The 22,733-nt window shown below is 35.7% G+C and overlaps 1 protein-coding gene across 7 annotated transcripts in view; it reads right to left on the bottom strand.

The window, feature by feature from the left end:
- The window catches only part of ZNF385A (zinc finger protein 385A), a 496,048-nt gene that overhangs the window by 62,449 nt on the left and 410,866 nt on the right, over nucleotides 1-22,733 (bottom strand). For all 7 annotated transcript variants that reach the window (XM_053708271.1, XM_053708274.1, XM_053708277.1 and 4 more), the window contains 2 exons: nucleotides 22,181-22,291; nucleotides 3,084-3,318 (listed from right to left, as the gene is read on the bottom strand). In XM_053708271.1, the coding sequence (XP_053564246.1) occupies nucleotides 3,084-3,318; nucleotides 22,181-22,291 (346 nt within the window). The remainder of the gene's footprint in view (nucleotides 1-3,083; nucleotides 3,319-22,180; nucleotides 22,292-22,733) is intronic.

The raw sequence follows: 22,733 nt of genomic DNA, 5'->3' as shown, positions 1-22,733 counted from the left end.
ATTACAGAGGTAAAAAGTATATTTCTATAACAGTGTTGGTTCTGCAAAACTAGGGAATGGTAAATAAAGGGATTATCTATCTGTTTAAACAATACAATTTTTTTAGTTACTATCCCTTTAAATTTCCTAAAAGTATTTACCCAAGCCTCCCTGGGAGAAAGTGGAACACGCTCAATTTTGGATTGTATTTTACAGCAATAGTCAGAAAAATAAATATTGAATGTATACTGTATTGCAATAATTTTTCACTTGCAATCATGGAACTTATATACATTGTTTAAATATCAAGTTTAATGGTCCTTTAAATATAATTCTAATATTTTTGGAGACTCTGTTTATGAGGTCATCAGGCGTGGTTGTCAAACAATTAGCAGCTCTGCAGTAATGCCCTAGGGTTACATAAGAGCCTGTATGTGCCAGGGTGGATAAAAATCAATGATTTAAAAAAAAAAAAAAAAAACTTTTTTTTTTTATTTAAATCAGATTTTTGTATTTAAATAAGATTTTTATTTATTTTACATAAAATGCTATTTAATACATTATAATCCAAGTTTTATTCATTCTAAAATAAGGTTTAGTTTTTAATTATGTACCATGATGCTGTATATTCATGGCTGCAATGTTTACATTTTTGGTAAATTAATTCCATTAATCCATTCACAGCCATGCTCTCTGAGACATGTCTGTAAGATTATATTGGGCAGATGTTCTATATCTAGAAGTTATTATCACAGATTCTTGGTTTTCCACTTCCCAAAACTGTGAATTTGTGTCTGCAGGGATAACATGCCTCTTCTATACAGCAAAAAAAATACCTAAATCCTATTGTTTCTTTGCAAATCTATGTGCACAGAATCAACCCATTACCTAAATTTCAAGACGTTCAATGAATAGAAGATTGTTTGGAGTGTAATAGATCTGCACAGGAATCTATGGGGCCTATTTATCAAGCTCCGGTTATGAAGACCACTGCTCCATAACTTGTCCGCCTGCTCTGAGGCGGCGGACAGAAATCAACCCGATCAAATATGATCGGGTTGATTGACACCCCCTGCTAGCGGCATTGCACCAGCAGCTCACAAGAACTGCTGGTGCAATGATAAATGCTGACAGCGTATGCTGTCGGCATTTATCGATGTGCAGCGGATATGATACGCTACTTCGTATAATGCCCGCTCGCACATTGATAAATAAACCCCTATGTGTGAGAAGGAAGGGGTGAGCAGTACAAATTAAACCTATAATGCTATTGTTTAAATTAAATTAAACTTTAAATTGTTATTATTGAGGTAATGATAATTTTCGAACTTCCAATAATGGTATATAACCAAATTAGTATTTTCTGTTAAAACTGTAAAACTAATTTGAAAAGTTATTATTCTAAAACTGAAACCTTTTGGTTGTAAATATTAAGATTATAAGAACCATCAATAATGAATCATTATGTAGAAAACCTTGATTTAAATCATGTCTTACTAACTAGCGATTTAAATCAAGTCTTGCTGACTAGTGATTTAAATCAAGTCTTGCTGACTAGTGATTTAAATCAAGTCTTACTGACTAGTGATTTAAATCAAGTCATACTGAATAGTAATTTAAATTTAGTTTTACTAACTAGTGATTTAAATCACGTCTTACTGACTAGTGATTTAAATCAAGTCTTACTGATTAGTGATTTAATTAAGTTTTACCGACTAGTGATTTAAATCAAGTCTTACTAACTAGTGATTTAAATCAAGTCTTACTGACTAGTGATTTAAATCAAGTCTAACTAACTAGTGATTTAAATCAAGTCTTACTGACTAGTGATTTAAATAATGTCTTACTAACTAGTGATTTAAATCAAGTCTTACTGATTAGTGATTTAATTTAAGTTTTCCTGACTAGGGATTTAAATCAAGTCTTACTGACTAGTGATTTAATTTAAGTTTTCCTGACTAGTGATCAAATCTTACTGACTAGTGATTTAAATCAAATCTTACTGACTAGTGATTTAAATCAAATCTTACTGACTAGTGATTTAAATCAAATCTTAATGACTAGTGATTTAAATCAAGTCTTACTGGCTAGTGATTAAGTAGTGATTTAAACCGTGATTAAAATCATGATTTAAATCAAATCCACCCTGGTATGTGCAGAAGCAACTCATTCTATTCTGCACTCTTAGAAATAGAATATAGGTTTAACAAGAAGAAAAAATTAATTACTATTTAAGAGCATTCTATTTTTAAAGTGTGTTTTACCCTGTGTTTAAGCCCTTCAAAGGGGATAAACACATAAAGTATCGCACCTAGCTCACCTCTGTTCTATACCTGAAAATGACTCAGCTTGTGATTGGCCAGTACATAGTATGCTGCACCTAATTGGCTCACTTGCTGTGGGCTTCATGTATTAATGGCCATGCAGACAAGGTTCTCAACTTGATAAACCTGTCGAAATGGCTTTGCGATAAACTGGCAGCGGGCTCTGTACGTCCGATGCCCCTATGTAACTTTATACGCTCAAGCGAGTGTATAATGCTGCCCCTTCAGGCCTTTCAATCAACCCGAGTGAGCGTTTCCAGGGTGGTTTCTCTCCACTAACTCAGAGTTGGCAGAGAGTGTAAGAAGCAGCATTCTAATGACAGCTGCTTCTTATATTGCGGGAAGTAGGCTAACAGGGGCTCAGCTTATTCTGCCTAATACTTGAGCCCTATGTCTTTTCATGAGCAACAATGCATTTCACCCGGGAGAACAACTTCAGCAATATGTTTAACTCCTTTGCAAATGGAAAGTGGCATTTGTTTAAAAATATAGTGCTAAAATGAAATCTAGTATTTTATTTTTAAATTACAATGTTCATTTAAGAATGCAGAAACAATTTAATATTAAAATTGCCCTCAGAGTAAAATTCCTTAAATACAAATTAAAATTATTATTATTGGGTATTATATGGATCTTGAGTGGCCATTTAGATTGAGAATTTTAGTTTATATAAAAAGAATATAAAAATTCTGTTTACTCCCTCTGCAGTTTTCTGAGAAATGCATCACATTTCTAGTTTGGATTTGGATGACTATGAAAATGTCCTTCTATCTCACTTACCTTTGCAGTCAGAATCGCTCTCGCTGACACTGGGCACAGGACTAATCATAGGCGTACTCCTATCTCCTTCTTGTCCACTGCTCCTATCTCCTTCTTGTCCACTGCTTCTTTCTCCTTCTTGTTCACTGCTTCTTTCTCCTTCTTGTCCACCTTCTTTTTGTCGAGATTTGGCATTTTCAATCCCTTTCACTCGTCGTGCGTGCCGGTTTCCTTTATAATGTGCCTCTGCCTGGTTCTGCAGGGAAACAGTACAAGAGATTAACATATGCTGTGCAGATGAACTTGACTTCTAGGTGATGATGCAAAATATCTGATTTATTTTTTCAAGAAATATAAAATTAGTCTTTAAAATAAAAAATATTGTTTACTACGAATGATTTTACCATCACTTTGACTTTTCTGGATCTTTAAAATGAGCATATGTGCTAGAAGGGAAAAGGATTAGAGATAAGATTTCAGCAATCTGTGCCTGTAGCTTTGATTTTGCACATATCTTAAATTAACAAGTGTTCAAAATTTTAAATGTCATGTTCAATGTTCTCTGCTGTCCAGCTGTCATTTCTTATGATGTCATCTATGTTACTAACTGTCACAGGCCATTTGGGAACAGCAGGAGGCATTGTTGAAAACCTGCTATTTTATAGTGAAGTACTAATTTCATACTGTGTATCTCTACTCTTCATGAATCACCAGTTTATTACGTATATGCTACTAAAAAATGAAGTACATTTTTTTTTACAAGAACATTCTTTTTATTTTTTTTCTAAACCAGTTGAAGACTAGGATGTACATATTCTATAATCATTATTTTTTATTTTAAAAGTACAAATATATACACAATGGCACACCGAGTAGTTTCAGGGAACTACATCAACAACAGCTTAATGGGATAAGAAAATGCTTTCACACCTAGGGGCACCTAGGTTACAACATGGTGGACACCATAACTGAAACTTATTTCTTGAATATTTAAACAGCTGGTGTATTTTTAAAAACGATTATTCTCAGGGTAAGCTTTGCTTTGAATACATCATTTTATGTATATTTTATTTAATGTCCCTTTAAACATTTAGCAGAGCTGGCCTGCCCTTTGAGCGTGGTGAGATGGACACCTGCCCAGGGCCCCACTCTTTGGGGGTTCCTGCAATTTCGGGGTTGGACTGCAGGTGCAATGTACATCCTGTATTTACATACAAAGAGAGAAGCGCTCTACCAGAAATGAACAACAGCTCATCAGCTAGTTCTTTGGCGATTTACCACCCAGGAGCAGCCTCTTTTAGACCAGTGTGCTTTTCACAGAGAAAAACTTTTCTGTAGTATATCAGTCTGATCCCGCCAAGTAAGGTCAGTCCAGCCCCAAAATACCAGGCAATTCTCCTCTGAACAAGGAACATGACATGACATAACAAGGAAAGTTCTTCTCTGTGAAAGGCACGTGTTGAGCAAAAAGAGGCTGCTTCTTGGGTGGTAACTAGCTATAGAACAAGCTATTATGCTATTGTTCATTCCCAGGTTGAGCGCTTCTCTCTTTCTATTTATGCAAATTATGACACTAGGTAAGTCTTCCTAAGTGTGATGCGGGAATCCAGGCGTGGACCCGTTGCTCGGTGTGTGCCTAGAGGGATATGGCTGCACCTCACTGACGAGGCCTACAATAGGCCGTAACATTCGTCTGGGGTTTTGCTGTTTCTCTCGTTCAGAGAGAGATTGCCTGGTATTTCGGGGCTGGACTGTACTGTGAAGTCAGGATCAGACTGATATGCTTCAGGAAAGTTCTTCTCTGTGAAAGGCACATGTTGAGCAAAAAGAGGCTGCTTCTTGGGTGGTAACTAGCCATAGAACAAGCTATTATGCTATTGTTCGTTCCCAGGTTGAGCGCTTCTCTCTTTTTATTTATGCAAATTATGACACTTGGGAAAGTCTTCCTAAGTGTGATGCAGGAATCCAGACGTGGACCCGTTACTCAGTGTGCCTAGAGTGATATGGCTGCACCTCACTGACGAGGCCCACAATAGGCCGAAACGTATGTCTGGGGTTTTGCTGTTTCTCTGGTTCAGAGAGGGATTGCCTGGTATTTCGGGGCTGGACTGTACTGTGAAGTCAGGATCAGACTAATATGCTTCAGGAAAGTTCTTCTCTGTGAAAGGCACATGTTGAGCAAAAAGAGGCTGCTTCTTGGGTGGTAACCAGCCATAGAACAAGCTGTTATGCTATTGTTCGTTCCCAGGTTGAGCGCTTCTCTCTTTTTATTTATACATCCTGTATTTAGTTGATAAAGGAGTGTTTATTGTATTAGGAGGTGTGATAAATAGTGTTATTCTTTATCTAGGCAACACTGAATGCTGGGGCAGCCTGGACCGTACAGGGGGCAGGGCTTATAGTGTGAGGGGAATAAGGACACTGGGGTAAGGGGCCCTGCAATTTTGTTTAGCCCAGGGCCCTGCAAATGCTAAGGGTAGCCCTGAAGCACAGCCTATTTTAGGAAAAATTCCTGCAGCACATTTGCTGATTTGTTTTACCAACAATTTGGCTCATAATAGGATAAGCCAAAATACAGTTGTAAAGTACTTTGGAAGTATATCTCCCTTTCCCATAAATGTGAGGGTATATTCATGCTTGACAAGCAATAAGTGCACAGGCAGTAAATTATGGCAGCATGTTGAGGGTTAGATTCACTTAAAGGGACATTAAACCCAATTTTTTTTTTCATGATTCATATAGAGAATACCATTTTGAACAACTTTTTAATTTACTTATCTTATCTAATTTGCTTCATTCTCTTCATATGCTTTCCTGAAAAGCTTCTTTCAGTTAGAGGGGGGCGGGGTCGCCAGGGGCACGCACAGGGGCGCGTGCGAGCACGGTGTGCGGCGGGCAGGCGCGCGCACGGGGGGGGAGCGGGGGGGGGGGGGGTGGGAACCGCTACACTACAGAAAAAGTTTATGTTAAAAAGTGGGAAAAGGGGGGGGGAATGGATAAAAAAAGGTTCTAAGGGATCTGGGAGAGGGTTGGTCTTTGGGGGGGAAGCTACAATACATAAAAAAAAATAAAAAAAATCTTTTGTATTCTAAACTGGGTACTGGCAGACAGCTGCCAGTACCCAAGATGGCTCCCAATAAGGTGTAGGGGGAGTGTTAGAGAGCTGGTTGGGGGCTAAGGGGGATCCTACATAGCAGCATATATATATATATATATATATATATATATGCTATAAAAAATAAAAAAATATGAAAAAATACCTTTTATTTTAGTACTGGCAGACTTTCTGCCAGTACTTAAGATGGCGGGGACAATTGTGGGGTGGGGGAGGGAAGAGAAAAATGTAACTTTTTTTTAATTTGATCGCATTTGGCGGTGAAATGGTGGCATAAAATATACCAAGATGGGCCTAGATCAATACTTGGGGTTGTCTACTACACTACACTAAAGCTAAAATTAACCCTAGAAGCTCTCTACATGCTCCCTAATTAACCCCTTCACTGCTGGACATAATACACGTGTGGTGCACAGTGGCATTTAGCGGCCTTCTAATTACCAAAAAGCAACACCAAAGCCATATAAGTCTGCTATTTCTGAACAAAGGGGATCCCAGAGAAGCATTTACAACCATTTATGCCATAATTGCACAAGTTGTTTGTAAATAATTTCAGTGAGAAACCTAAAGTTTGTGAAAAAATTTGTGAAAAAGTGAACAATTTTTTTTATTTGATCGCATTTGGCGGTGAAATGGTGGCATGAAATATACCAAAATGGGCCTCGATCAATACTTTGGGATGTCTTCTAAAAAAAAATATATACATGTCAATGGAATATTCAGGGATTCCTGAAAGATATCACTGTTCCAATGTAACTAGCGCTAATTTTGAAAAAAGTGGTTTGGAAATAGCAAAGTGCTACTTGTATTTATTGCCCTATAACTTGCAAAAAAAGCAAAGAACATGTAAACATTGGGTATTTCTAAACTCAGGACAAAATATAGAAACTATTTAGCATGGGTGTTTTTTGGTGGTTGTAGACGTGTAACAGATTTGTATTTATTGCCCTATAACTTGCAAAAAAAGCAAAGAACATGTAAACATTGGGTATTTCTAAACTCAGGACAAAATTTAGAAACTATTTAGCATGGGTGTTTTTTGGTGGTTGTAGACGTGTAACAGATATGTATTTATTGCCCTATAACTTGCAAAAAAAGCAAAGAACATGTAAACATTGGGTATTTCTAAACTCAGGACAAAATTTAGAAACTATTTAGCATGGGTGTTTTTTGGTGGTTGTAGATGTGTAACAGATTTTGGGGGTCAAAGTTAGAAAAAGTGTGTTTTTTTCCATTTTTTCCTCATATTTTATAAAAAAATTTATAGTAAATGATAAGATATGATGAAAATAATGGTATCGTTAGAAAGTCCATTTAATGGTGAGAAAAATGGTATATAATATGTGTGGGTACAGTAAATGAGTAAGAGGAAAATTACAGCTAAAAACAAACACTGCAAAAATGTAAAAATAGCCTTGGTCCCAAACGGACAGAAAATGGAAAAGTGCTGTGGTCATTAAGGGGTTAAGTCCTTGTTCTGTCTCTACACCTCTCCATTCTCTCACTCATTTTTAGTTACACTCACACACATCTTCTTTCCTTAGTGGTTGGGTTCCAAATCCAATGCATAACATTGGAACTGAGAGGTTGGAGAGTCTGGTGATGACTTTTAGGGGCATAAAACCCAAAACTGTTCCTTCATGATTCAGATAATACAATTTTAAAAGTGTCCAATTTACTTTGTTCTAAACATATTCTTTCTTGAAGAACATATTTATAGGTAATGTGCATCTGTGTGTAGAAAAAAATAAATTTTAGTGTTAACATTTGTCTCTGCACGTGCATGTGATGCATAGCTAGATATTCTCAGTGCACCAGCATTTTTAATACTGCAGCTGCTCAGAGCGCTAGTGGGGCTTGTGTCATGTCAGCAATTAACAAATTGAGTCATTACCAGATGGTACAAGCACCTTAGGATCTCTGAGCAAGTGCTGTGCTTAAAATGCTGGTGCACGGTGCATACTTAAATACACTTTAAAAACAGTTATATCTTTCACTAGAAGAATTTTTGCTAATACATGTATATTACAAAAATGCTTCTGTTCAAAACTGAAATGTACCCATGGCTGGAATGTCCCTTTAAGTAAATTTGATAATATAATTACATTAGAAAGTTTTTAAAACTGTACATTCTGTATGAATCATGAAAGAAAAATTGTGTGTTTCATTCTTCATTGAGAAATGATGGAAATAACAAAATACTTGATTTTATCAAGATTCTGAGTTATGTCAAAATAGCAGAACCAGATGTGGAATTAGCCACAGTCTTTCCAGGATTCCACCTTGGTTCTAAATGTCTCTCAAAGGGAACTTTTTACTTTTCAGATTTTTGTAGAAGTCTGATTGTTTAGGAAATTAATTAAGCAAGGTTCTGTTAATACAGAGATAACATAACACCTATGTAAGTGCTATTGTAAACTCAATGTGGCAGATACGTTTTTAAAGATAAATTCCATTCATCCATGTTGGATTTATACCTTGCTTTTAGCTGGTGTAAGAGCCTGGTGCCCTCATTAAATTGTACACCAGATTTTTGTATCTGTGCATATTCTTCTTTATAGCAGTGTCTATTACATACAGTTATATGAAAATTGGGGCACACCGTCCCTTTAAGCAGGTGCAATAAAGCATATCAAATTATCAACAGCTTTCCAGTAATTGTGAGTTTATTGTGATGCCTGTGTAAAATGCCTTCAGTGCTTTCCATATAAGGTATAGGAACTATAATTACTTTAACTGTTAAAAGTTTAAAATTTTTTAGCAATAGGATTTTGATTACTGGAGAGCCAGTAATGTGACTGACAGGGTAATTACTTGCTTACGTTGCTGTTGTTAATCTTCTTCAGCTGGCTAATAGCTATTAAAATGACTTCCAACAAAGATTACACCTTGCAAGTGTTGGCTGGGCTCTGAAATTAAATGATGCCCCCCCACATACACAACTCTCCATCTACTAGATTCTGATCCCAATCATAGTCAATTGTCTCAAATAATAACATTTAGCAGATTGACATTCCATGTGAGAGTTTGCTGATATCCAGCTCATGAACCCCATATGAGAGTCATTTTATCTTTAAAAAGATGATTATCCAGAATATACTTAGCCCATGGGGGATATTTATCAAGCTCCGTATGGAGCTTGATGCCCCTTGTTTCCGGCGAGCCTTCAGGCCGCTGCTCCATAACTTGTCCGCCTGCTCTGAGGCCGCTGACAGAAATCAACCTGATCGAATACGATTGGGTTGATTGACGCCCCCTGCTAGTGGCTGCAAATCTGCAGGGGGCGGCATTGCACCAGCCGTTCACAAGAACGGCTGGTGCAATGATAAATTCCGACAGAGTATGCTGTCAGCATTTATCGATGTGCGGCGGACATGATACGCTACTTCGTATCATGTCCGCTCGCACATTGATAAATCTACCCCATAAGTGTCACCCATGTCAAATGTTGCCTGGGTCTTATGTCCCCACCTGGTACAATTACAGATTAGCAGTTCCCCTTACAGATAATCAGATGTTTGCACCATCTGAGGGACACTGATGTCAAGCCATTCATTTTCATTCAGTTCACAACGTTCAAATTTTCATGTACAAAAAAAAAATTATTTCTACTAGGTGTAAAGAGAAAGTATTGCAATTATTATGCTTTATTATAAACTTGTTTAAACTATTAAAGAAAGATGCTTACTCTAAAATTGTATATATATAAGGTACCTATAAATATGAATAAAAAAGATATTAAATCCTTAGATATCACATATAATAAAGAATTCATAAATATAAGTATATAAGATATTTTTAAAACCATGAGGAATAATATAATAATTAAACATAGGAGTCTGGCTTATATGTAAATTAAATACAGCTAGATTACAAGTTTTGAGCGCTATAGAGAAATTAACGACCGCCACAAAAGCGGCAGTATTTAACCTCCCTATAAGCGCTGCTATTACAGGTTTACAAAAAGCAGGCTTGCGAGGGAGATATGGTGGCGTTGAGCTCCATGCTTCACCCAAATACAAGCGCTGCTTTGACGTGCTCGTGCACGGTTTCCCCATAGACATCAATGGAGAGCTGGCAAAAACAAAAAACCTAACACCTGCGATCAAGGAAACAAAAGCTCTGTAACGCAACCCCATTGATGTCTATGGGGAAAGAAAAAGTTATGTTTAAACCTAACACCCTAACATAAAAACCACGCCTAAACACCCCTAATCTGCCACCCCTAACATCGCCGCCACCTACATAAAACTATTAACCCCTAATCTGCCAATAGGATTAAGCTTTCATCCTGATTAGATCTGCCAATAGGATGAAAGCTCAATCCTATTGGCTGATTGCAACAGCCAATAGGATTTTTTCCCCTTTAAATCCTATTGGCTGATAGAATTCTATCAGCCAATCGGAATGCAAGGGACGCCATCTTGGATGACGTACCTTAAAGGGAAACTTCATTCTACGTTGACCATCGGAAGAGGAGGATGCTCTGCGCCGGATGGCTTGAAGATGGACCCGCTTCGCGCCGGATGGATGAAGATAGAAGATGCCATCTGGATAAAGACTTCTGCCGGGTTCGATGAGGACTTTGGCCCACTTGGATGAAGACTTCTGCCGCCTGGATGAGGATGGATGTCCGGTCTTCGAAAACTGTATGTGGATCGGGGATTAGTGTTAGGTTTCTTAAGGGTTTATTGGGTGGGTTTTAATTTTAGCTTAGGGTTTGGGAAGTAAAAGAGCTAAATGCCCTTTTAAGGGCAATGCCCATCCAAATGCCCTTTTCAGGGTAATGGTTAGCTTAAGTTTATTTAGTTTTTATTTGGGGGGTTTGGTTGTGTGGGTGGTGGGTTTTACTGGTGGGGGGTTGTTTGTATTTTTTTTACAGGTAAAAGAGCTGATTTCTTTGGGGCAATCCCCCGCAAAAGGCCCTTTAAGGGCCATTGGCAGTTTAGTGTAGGCTATGTTTTTTTTATTTTGGGTGGGCTTTTTTATTTTGATAGGGCTATTAGATTAGGAGTAATTCGTTTTTATTTTTGATAATTTCGGTTTTTATTTTGTGTAATTTAGTGTTTTAATTTTTTTTTGGTAATTTAGATAATTGTATTTGATTAATTTAATTTATTTTATTTTATTGTAATGTTAGGTTTTATTGTAAGAGCGGTTAGGTTTTATTGTAAGGCAGGTTAGGTTTTATTTTACAGGTAAATTAGTATTTATATTTAACTAGGTAGTTAGTAAATAGCTAATAACTATTTACTAACTAGTCTACCTAGTTAAAATAAATACAAACTTACTTGTGAAATAAAAATAAAACCTAAGATAGCTACAATATTATAACTATTAGTTATTTTGTAGCTAGCTTAGGTTTTATTTTATAAGTAAGTATTTATTTTTAAATAGGAATTATTTAGATAATAATTGTAAGTTTTATTTAGATTTATTTTAATTATATTTAAGTTAGGGGGTGTTAGGGTTAGGCTTAGGGTTACGTTAGGGTTAGGTTTAGGGGTTAATAGGTTTATTATAGCGGCGGTGTGGGCGGATGTCAAATTAGGGGTTAATAATATTTAAATAGTGTTTGAGATGCGGGAGGGCGGCGGTTTAGGGGTTAATAATTTTATTATAGTGGCGACGATGGGGAATAGGGGTTAATATTTTGTTACAGTGGTGGCGATATCGGGAGCAGCAGATTAGGGGTTAATACATTTATTATAGTGTTTGCGATGCGGGAGGGCCTCGGTTTAGGGGTTAATATGGGTGTTAGTGTACTTTATGACAGTTTAGTTATGCGTTTTATGCTACAGCTTTGTAGCATAAAACTCGTAACTACTGACTTTAGATGGCGGTACGAATCTTGTCATTTTAGGCTCTCCCGCTCACTTTTTGGCCTCACAGCAAAACTCGTAATACCGGCGCTATGGGAGTCCCATTGAAAAAGGACTTTTCTTAAAGTGCGGTACTGATGTTGCGTAACGGCCAAAAAGGTGTGCGGTACACCTATTCTGACAAAACTTGTAATAGCAGCGTTAGTGAAAAATCATCGTTATGAAGCATAACGATGCTTTTTCACTCATAAACTCGTAATCTAGCTGATAGTATATTAAAGGGATATGAACCTAAAAATGTCCTTTTGTGATTCAGACAGAACATACCATTTCACAAAAGTTTCCAATTTACTTCTATTATCAAATTTGCTTCGTTACCATAATATACTGCTTTGAAGAGATACCTAGGTAGGCATCTGGCGCACTACATGGCAGGAAATAGTGCTTCCATCTACTGCTCTTGCAAATGGATAACATTCTTGCAAAACTGCTGCCTTATAGTGCTTCAGAAATGGGCTGGCTCCTAAGCATACATCCCTGCTTTCCAATAAAGATACCAAGAAAACGAAGAAACATTGAAAATAGAAGTACATTAGAAAGTTGCTTGTCCTAGCTGAGTCCTATATAAGAAAAATGTGTGGTTCCATTCCCTTTAAGGTATTTTAAAATAAATGTGCTTGTCTGTTGCAACGGTGTTCATCATGGTTAAGGTTGCATGTGCAAAAAGTTGTCTATATTATTATTATTATTATTATCAGGTATTTGTAGAGCGCCAACAGATTCCGCAGCGCTATATAAATGGGTTACAGTTGCTAGGCAACGTAATTTTAAGACTAATCTTTCTTCTAAAAACTAACAAATAGCCAAACAAAAATGAAAATGTATGGTTACATCTGACGACATTTTTGTGCTGTTTTAAAACTTAATGAAGCATTATGTAAACCAACCAAATCCAGAGCAAGATTACAAGTCATGCAGTATGTCTTTTCCGCGCACGGTGTGGTCTTTTCGCAAGCAAATTTCATTGTGCAGATATTACAAGCCTTGTGTGCGCAATTGCCTTTTACGCAACAATCCATTCCACATGCAATAAGTTATTTTCCAAATGTGCAAAAAACTTAACGTGTGCTGTGTTTTTGCAATTGTGAAAAACAGATTTGCAGCACAACTTGTAATCTCGCCCTCAGTGAGTAAAGCAACCAAATTTTGTTTCGTCATGTAATGTAAATGCACCCTTACTTGCCAGCTCAGTTCAGCCCATCATTTGTAAATATACAAAGTTATTTTTTATTTTAAATCTTTGGCCTAGTACATATGCATGTTATACTCCTCCACTTATGATTTAAATAGGTCAATAAGACATGCCAAAAATAAATGTTTTCATATACTCTAGAATATGTAGTAAAGTACATTCTCCTTTATATTGCCTAACTCCAAAAGCAAATCATATGCATACAGACATTGCTGGCTTTGAAAAGGTGTTGAAATGGTTTACACATTGGGCCAAAAAAATATCATATGTCATTTTTGGCTTTCAAATTTGCCCTATCCAGAAGGGCTATGATGTATACATTAGCTGCATTCCAAGAGAATGTTCTCATTCAGTATTCTATTGATAACATGAGTCCTTGGCATTAAAAGTATGAGATTTATATTGATGTAAAAGTACTATGACATTAAAAAATAATCTTATCCAAGGATGGAACTTTTGGCTTTTTTCTTAATATGAGGAAGGCCATTAGAGAAAAAGATGTTTGCTATTATATATATTTGCCCTAACCTTATCAGCAGGTTTCAAGACAATCTAGTTATTTTGCATTTACTTTTTTATAGCGACAAACATGATAACTAATAATTAAATGTATTCAACTTGTTTGTCCTATATCATAAAAATCACCTTTAGCCATATAGTTCTAAAGAAAAAGATATAAGGATCAAGCTCAGATGTATCATTTTTAAAAAGAGCAGTCCCTAAATTAGAGATCATGATTTGATGTATGAGCAGTGAAGGATGCATATTGCAAAACTGCTACTTTAAATAATCTCTATGCTAAATATATCTTACAACTACTCCCAGACTAGGAGGGACAAAGAAAACAGCATAGGAAAATAAACGAGGAGACAAGGGGGCTGATAGTGGGTATTCTGGATAGGATGTTTGTCTAATCCGCTTCCAAAATAGTTTCAAATGAAACAAATGGTTAAAGAAAAAAAATATTACAATGAACAGGAACAAATGTAGAATTAAAAGACAAAAGGTATTTAGTGAAGGAACAGGGCTAACCAAAAAGACGGCAGGAGATTACAAAAAGGAACAAAGCAGAAGGACAGCAAGCAGTCTCTCCATTTTGGCTGCCATCAAGTTGACATACGCTCAATTTCTCCCCATGCTGCACTAGTACAGTGTTTAGATAACTGGGGATTAACAGGAAGTCGTCTTTGACAAATTCTTGGCCATTCTATCCACAACACATGAGAAGCCTCCTGGGGCAGAGGGGAATCTGTCAGCCATTACTCAGCCAAAAAAAAGGCCAACAATGTAATACCACAAAGCAGAGGGAAAATATGCTGATTGGAAGCTATCTACTTTTTAACAAAATTATAATTATACTTTATAACTTCCATATGGAAACTTGTTTGCAATCAAATCAACTGTAATTAAAATTATGGGTTTGGGCTGAAATAAAAAATGATGCAGTTGGAGAGGTTTTTTTTGCTATTTGATATTGGTCCAGATTCCTTACACCTTAGAGTCCTTAGTCAACCTACCACAGCTGTATGTATCTTTATAAATAGATACATAACTTTAGTTATCAATAAATACTGAAGACAATTATAATAACAAATAATACTTTGACAAACAGACCATTTACCTTCTTTGATATCTCTTTTAAATAATAAACATTATGGGCCTAATTATGAGTGGATTAGAATATAACACTCTCGCCAACAGATTCCGCAGCGCTATATAAATGGGTTACAGTTGCTAGGCAACGTAATTTTAAGACTAATCTTTCTTCTAAAAACTAACAAATAGCCAACTCAGCTAGAAGTAAGGTTTTTGTGCGCACCTGAAAGTAAAAAGTTTAAACTCTCGCTCTAACCAGATTCGTGCAAAAGAACAAAGTTAGAATAATGCGACCACGTTAACATATTCCCCCATTGAAGTCAATGGAGCAAAAAATGTGTGAAATAAACTTAACACCCAAACCCGATTGCATATTATCAAGTGCGCTAACCCAATATAAAAATATTAATACTTATTTATAAATACATATTTCTACATATATCTAATGGTATTTTAGTACAATATATCTCTATACCTATATATAGATGATTATATATAGTTATAGATATATACAGATATATATAGGACTATTTAAAAATACTTATAACATTTTCTGCTATGTGCAGAACATTGGAATGTGAAATATTTATTGTAAATAGTTAATATAATTATTAAATATGAATATTGCATAAATATGATTTCACATGTTTTCAGCTACTTGACTGCAAAGGGCTCCATTGCATATATATATATATATATATATATATATATATATATATATATATATATATATATATATATATATATATATATTTGTATATATGTCTGTTATATATCTTATAACTGTACTTTGTAATGTATTTTTGGTTTGTTTTTTGACACTTTTCTGTTTTTGCGAAACAGTTAATGAGAGCTCTGAGGACGCGGTAATCATTCTAGCATAAATCGCAATTGCACTTACGCATTGCAATACGAGCACTAAACCCAATGTGCACAAACACCAGCAATAAACCTCTTTTCGCTTGCACGTAACTGTTAGTGTGTCACTCGTAATCTCGTTATATCTGAATCATGAAAGAAAAAATTGGGGTTTTATGTCCCTTTAATTTATATTTTTGGTGGTTGAATGGATCAATGGAAAACTGAGTGACAACTATTTTTTTAAGATCAAATGAAGTGCTGAAGTCCTTGTGAATTAAATGCACTTCACTGGTTTTTAATATATACAGTTACAGTAGATAGATAGACTGATGATAGATAGATAGATAGATAGATAGATAGATAGATAGATAGATAGATAGATAGATAGATAGATAGATAGATAGATAGGTAATAGATATATAGATAAATAGATAGATGATAGATACATAGATAAAAAAGATAAATAGATAGACAATAGACAGATTAGATAATTGATATATATATAGATAGTTAGACAATAGACAGATAGATATATACAGTATATATATTGTGCAGGGACATGAAGCATTTGTTAGAGGGCACATAGGGAGAGCATTTTGAGACAGATTTTTTCCTCATCTAGAGTTCATCAGCATGCTCCCTTGTGAACTTTAATTTTTGCAGCTACAGTTTAGGGGTGTCATTTCATTCTTGGATCCAAACAACACACGGTTTTGAAATGGCCCTAGGTTTGATTATTGCATTGCATGGATAGAGTTGAAAATTGTTCTTATCTTTAAAATGTTGCCTGCTTCCTTCTGTTCACTATTTGTGTTGGGGTTTGTGCAAGACCCTTGATGCTGGCACACCGTTTATTGGAACCCAGGTGCTGGATATTCTGGACTTTTGTTTAAAATGTTGCCTGCTACAAGGTTGGATAAATTAAAAGAAAAAAAGTTTCTCTGATGTACATGAAATAACCTTGTCTGTTAAAGGTAACAACACAAGTACCTTCTTTTTGGAACTCACTGGAGGTGAGTAACAGTGAATACTAACAACAATAGTTGTACAACTGTTTTTACTATATACCAAAGCTGAAACTGTCACAATGTAACAACACAATGAAAACTGGAGAAAAGAGATGGAGAAAGGTTTAAGCACATTCATCAAATATGAAGTATGTTTACCGGATTGGTTCTTTTTAAATCTGACTACACTTATAATGACAACAATTTATTCGTCATTGTACTTTACATAGTTCAAATTCCAGTTAGGAAATTCTCACTATGTGAAATTCACAAGTGATATGCGGACATCTATATATTAGCATAATCGCCCAGATAAAGCTGGAATCAACTATTCTACATACTAAAGAAACACAATAGAGACAAAGATGAAAATAATAGTATTTGATCATTAAATGATGTTGCCAAAATCAATATTACATGAAGTGTTTAGAAGACCTTAGATCAACATTGCTTTGCCCCAATTTTGTGTCAAGGAATGATTATGGTTTAAACTACAATCTGGAACCTATTGCTTTGTCTATTGCTGTGTAATTGAGGTGATATATCTCCCATTAAACACTCAAACTTCACAACTACTTATCAACTGAAGAAATGACTGATAAGAGCTTGTCTCTTGTCAAAGAGGTCACACTTACTCTAAATGCATTTAACCAGGTGACATGTCATCTGGGAAGATCCAACCTTCATTCTGTCTTTCTTTTATGTGTAACTTGACAGCCCGTGGAGCAGAATATAATATTAAAGCAATAGTTATAAATTAGGTCACTGCTGTTTACGGATATGGCCTGTTAGACATAAGCAAGATCACTGATATTCCCAGGTAAATCCTCTTCCACCGCTGTATTTGTATACTACATGTTTGAGCTAAACAAGACCACTGATATTTTGATCAAAATAGTCCATACACTGCTGATCATTTCTGAATGTATAGAAATTTTCAGAGCCTTTATGATGCAGTCAACCAGCAATGAAAATTCATTTTCTTGTATGATTCAGATAGAGCATGCAATTTTAAGCAACTTTCTAATTTGCTCCTATTATCAATTTTTCTTTGTTCTCTTGGGATCTCTATTTGAAAAAGCAGGAATGAAAGCTTAGCAGCCAGCCCATATTTTATTCAGCACCATGGATAGCGCTTGCTGATCGGTGGCTACATTTAGCCACCAATCAGCAAGCGCTACCCAGGTGCTGAACCTAAAATGGGGAGGCTTCTAAGATTTCATTCCTGCTTTTCAAAGAAAAAAAAAAATGATAATAGAAGTAAATTACAAATTGCATGCTCTATCCGAATCATGAAAGAAAAAATTTGAGTTAAGTATCCCTTTAATAAACCAATAATGATAGTTGCCAACAGTGTATGTAGTATATGTAGTGTTTCGCAGTGTATTATTCTTGCTCCTGATGGTATTGAAAAGAGTATTAGTACTTTGTTCCCTTTAACAAACCCTTCCCCTTCTTTCCAGGGAAACTCATATTTAGCAAAGCTGATCGCCCTCACTTTGGGAAACTCAGCTCAGACAGTGCTTTTGGAAATCCCCTAGTATGTACTCATTAAAGCTGTGGCTTAACAATAAATCTAAAAAGTAAATTGCGCCAAGTAGTCTCTTTAATAGAAAGAATGCAATAACTGTAACTCATTTTTAACGATTTTGTTTGTCAAGCTTGAAATGACAACCAAAGCTAAATTGTCTAATGTGTGATACCTCACTTTATACAGCCGCTCATTTACTTTAGTGTGAAATGCTGAGTTAATGTGGGAGGTAATTAATACAAGTTTTACAGTCTTCTTGAAACAGCACACAAGGAAGTGCTATATTTATAAAATGGAAATGCCTCATTATGTTAAAAAACTGTGCTGTGAACAAGGATAATTTTAGACAGGGATCAGAAATAGAAGATATAATAGTGGGCATTAAAGTGACAGTATACACTCATTTTCATATAACTGCATGTAATAGACACTACTATAAAGAATAAGATGCACAGATACTGATATAAAAATCCAGTATAAAATGGTTTAAAAACTTACTTAGAAGCTGTCAGTTTGGCTCTGTTGAAAAGGTAGCTGGAAAGCCCACTGCAAGTGGCAAATAAGACACTCCCCCCCTCCCCCTTCTTTTGCATATGAAAAGACCCTTTACACAAACAGGAGCAAGCTGGAGAAGGTAGCTGACAGTATTCACATAAAACTTTGGGGCTTGGTTAGGAGTCTGAAAATCAGAGCAATGTTATTTAAAAATAAGCAAAACTATACATTAATTAAATATATATATATATATATATATATATATATATATATATATATATATATATATATATATAAATAGATTATCTACAAAACATTTATGCAAAGAAAAAATGAGTGTATAATGTCCCTTTAATTGTGAAATGAAATTGTCATACATTATTGCAATATACTTTTTAAAGAGGTCACCTGCTTTGAACAATTGTCATGCTATATATATATTTAAATATATATATATATATACACACACACTGCATATATACATATATACATATACATTCATATTGCACATAATTAAATGATAGATCTTGAAGAAGCCATTTTATTTGAGCATGAAATAACACAATAAAAAATAGCTGATAATCTAACTTTATAAACATCTATAATACATATTTTAATACTATAGTTGGCAATAGGTCTTTTAATCTGTGTCCACTTAAACTTAATTGTGGAGGTAATTTCTTACAGGTGTTGAAAGTAAACTACCATGTTGAGTCATGTCTTATTCATGGTGCCTTATACAACCCATCCCTCTATAATTCTACAATGGATCTCGTTACCAAATGACTATTTGAAAATCTAAAATGAATGTAGTTCCTCGACTTTCACAAAGCAACTTCCATTATGTTCTATTTCCAACATTAAGAAATCTAATATCTCTTTAATCAAATCATTTAAGTCTCCAGGTTGCAAAAAGAATCAGTGTAGATGCTGGGGATTCTACAATATATACTAAGAGAAGGAACAACTGAATAGGAGTCACAACAGAAGTTTTGAATTGAATCACCCACACAACAGTACATCTATATGCTAGGATAAATCTTCCTAGACTACATTTCAAATAAGCATGAAAGTCTATTTGTACTAAATGTGTAAAAAATATAACTGAATTACTAGATTAATGATGTTGATAAGGTAAAAGATGGATGATGACATAAAGCTGTGCCTGCCAGTAGCTCCCACTCATATTAACATCTTGTGCTGTGTTGACTAAGTCAGCTACCTGGGGCTGTAAATATAAAAATATATAAAATACACAGTCAGCTCCATTCCAGTGTTTTAGAAGAGCTCACATCTTGCTTAATGCACTTTTATAATCAAATCCATTCCAATACAGGTTTTTGCATGGGTTCAAATAAATTGTAACACAAACATTTTTGTTTTCTGGTTTTATAAAATGCTGTTAAAACAATGTTTAGATCATACTTTAAATCATTTACTTTTGATCAGAGATAAAATATGATCCTCAAAATTATTGTTCCTGATTGTTAAAGGGACATTTAACACTAAGGGCTAGATTACTAGTGGAGCACTATCTTAATGTGTGCCAGTAAAGGGGCAAATTTGCCCATTTACGGGCGCACGTTAAATAACCAGCCATTACAAGTGACTGGTTAATGCTCCTGCAAGCTTGCAGTTTCACTTTACATTGATGTCAAAGGGGGACTGTGTTTTCACTTTAAATATATATGTATACGCTCTTATACATATATATTTGTGTTAAGATGTGTATATACATATATAAACACATAAATATATATGTTTATATTCATATACATATATATTTCTTTATTGCTGCACAAATTGCCCCCTGCGCTGCACTTGGTGGTTTGCCATGTCTTGCGGCATGAGAACATGGCTCCCATTGTAGCCTACGGAACCATGATCTTTTGAGCGCAAGTCTTCCGGCCATTTACGTGTGCTGGAATTACTGAATGGAGTGCAAATATTGCACTCACGTAAGCACAATATTGCACTCCACTCATAATCTAGGCTATGTCAGCTAAATACGCAAATGAGAACACCAACTACATTCCTAAGTAAAGGCACAGATCAAATTAATCTTCCCAGTAATCTCTGGTGTGCTAACTATATGCCAAAGTGAAAACTCAGATACATGGCCACTATAGCCTTTTATCTTTTGTTGCCAGTGGTGATGATATACTGGTTCTTCTTTCCACCCTTATATTTCATATCCCCCCTCCTAATTGTGGGCACACACATACTAAATGATGGAGGAATGAAAGTTTGTGCATCCTATTGCCAATAGCTCAGCATAAAAGTAATCTGCTCTGGACTTGGGTCCTGTGAGTTTCTGCTAGCTGTGAGTACGCCTGTAATACCACCAGAGCGCAAAACCACATCACTCAGCTTAACCAAGCAAAGTAGAAGGGAGGGAGTGTGCAAGTTTCTTCTAAACTTTAAACAATGTTTAAAAGAAAATTTAAGAATTCACTGCCCCTTTAAAAACAGTATTAGCCACTACTAAGGTTTATAGTTTTAAAATCATTTAATATTAATGACACAGGAAAGTAAATTCAACATTAAGCTCCACTTTGATATTTTTATTCTCTTGATGTTATAAACAAAGTGATTTGCAGTTGTAAAATGTACTGTTCTTGTACACACAATTTTTTTGACATAATAAAAAGTTTTTAATGGTCAGTTCGTAAGTATATACACTGATTAAAGTTTACAGTCATTCATCATTTTGTACAACACGGTTTATACTAAGTCAGCAATTGCAAATAGAACTCCATATCTAGCTTTATTATAAAGTATAAATATTGGTCTGGCATTCAGTGTCCTCAGTCAGGGTCTGCAGCTGTGGATGAGAAATAAACAAAAGTATCCCAGGGGCTCCCTCCTCCCACTTCGCTTTTTTTCCCCTCCTCAGCTGGGTGCGGGAACTGAAATACCATTTGAAGTGAACCAGCTGCTAAAGGCAGCTGTTCTAAAAGCAGGACAGTTAACTAGAGGTGGCAGTGGCAGATTAGATGAAAAGCAATCAGACAGAGATATGGTTCTTTATGGGAAAATTAATGTTGATTGAAGGTTATGACTACCGCTTAGCTTTACCCTTTATTGCAGGACAAGCCTATACTGGTGCACAGCATTGCTCTCTTGCCAATCACACAATTTATAAAGATCTCATTACGTTGGATTTACATGAAACACACTGTAAGGTACCTAGGAGCTAATCTTAAACAAAACTACTTGATAATGAACAAAAGTGAACCTCACCATTCACAAGAGAAATGCCATTACTTGAGGTCAGTGCTGAAATGTCAAAGGCATGCGGATGCAGTGTGCGCTTCTTTTTACATTAAAGATGATACTTAGGACAAAAATACGACAGCACAGATGGAAGCTCACCACTAGATAAAGAAGGTCTTTAAACAATAACAGATAATGACCAAAAAGTGAGGTAAGTACTTACCCCAGAGTTGAAACGGATCTGACAGACATTGCAGGAAATGACCGGTCTTCTTGTTTTGATAATTGGTACCCCAAAATTCGGACTCATCACTGCTTTCTGCACATGGTCCATCTATACAAAGTTAATAGACAGATTTCAGTGAACGGCAATGTAAGGCAGCTCATGACAGTAGGAGCAAGTCATCATTCAGCATTACTGAGTCTGCTTTCTACAAATCAATGTGTTCCAGTATGATAGATTTTTAGGAAACTGGAAAGCACCACAGAATTATTGTTTTTAAAGCAGCCAGAGCTGTGTATTGAGTTTCTCCCAATAAACTGGACACAGGTGCCTAATATAACGGAGGATACTGGAACACTGAATGGAGCTGACCCGTCTGGCTTGAATTGCAGGGGTTAGTCTCTGTTCTTGTAGGCGGATGGTTGCTGGGGTAGTGTTTAAGGAAAGTACACGCAACAAGAATGCTTCAATTAGCAACTTGGAGCGAATGTTTGATTCTCCCACCCTACCCCAGGGGGAATCCACCCATACATCTCTCATTCATGAACTCAGC

Source organism: Bombina bombina, chromosome 3, assembly GCF_027579735.1.
Source record: "Bombina bombina isolate aBomBom1 chromosome 3, aBomBom1.pri, whole genome shotgun sequence".
NCBI classification, from domain to species: domain Eukaryota; kingdom Metazoa; phylum Chordata; class Amphibia; order Anura; family Bombinatoridae; genus Bombina; species Bombina bombina.
Note: the sequence above shows the minus strand (reverse complement) of the source record. Positions and strands in the feature narration are given on the sequence as shown.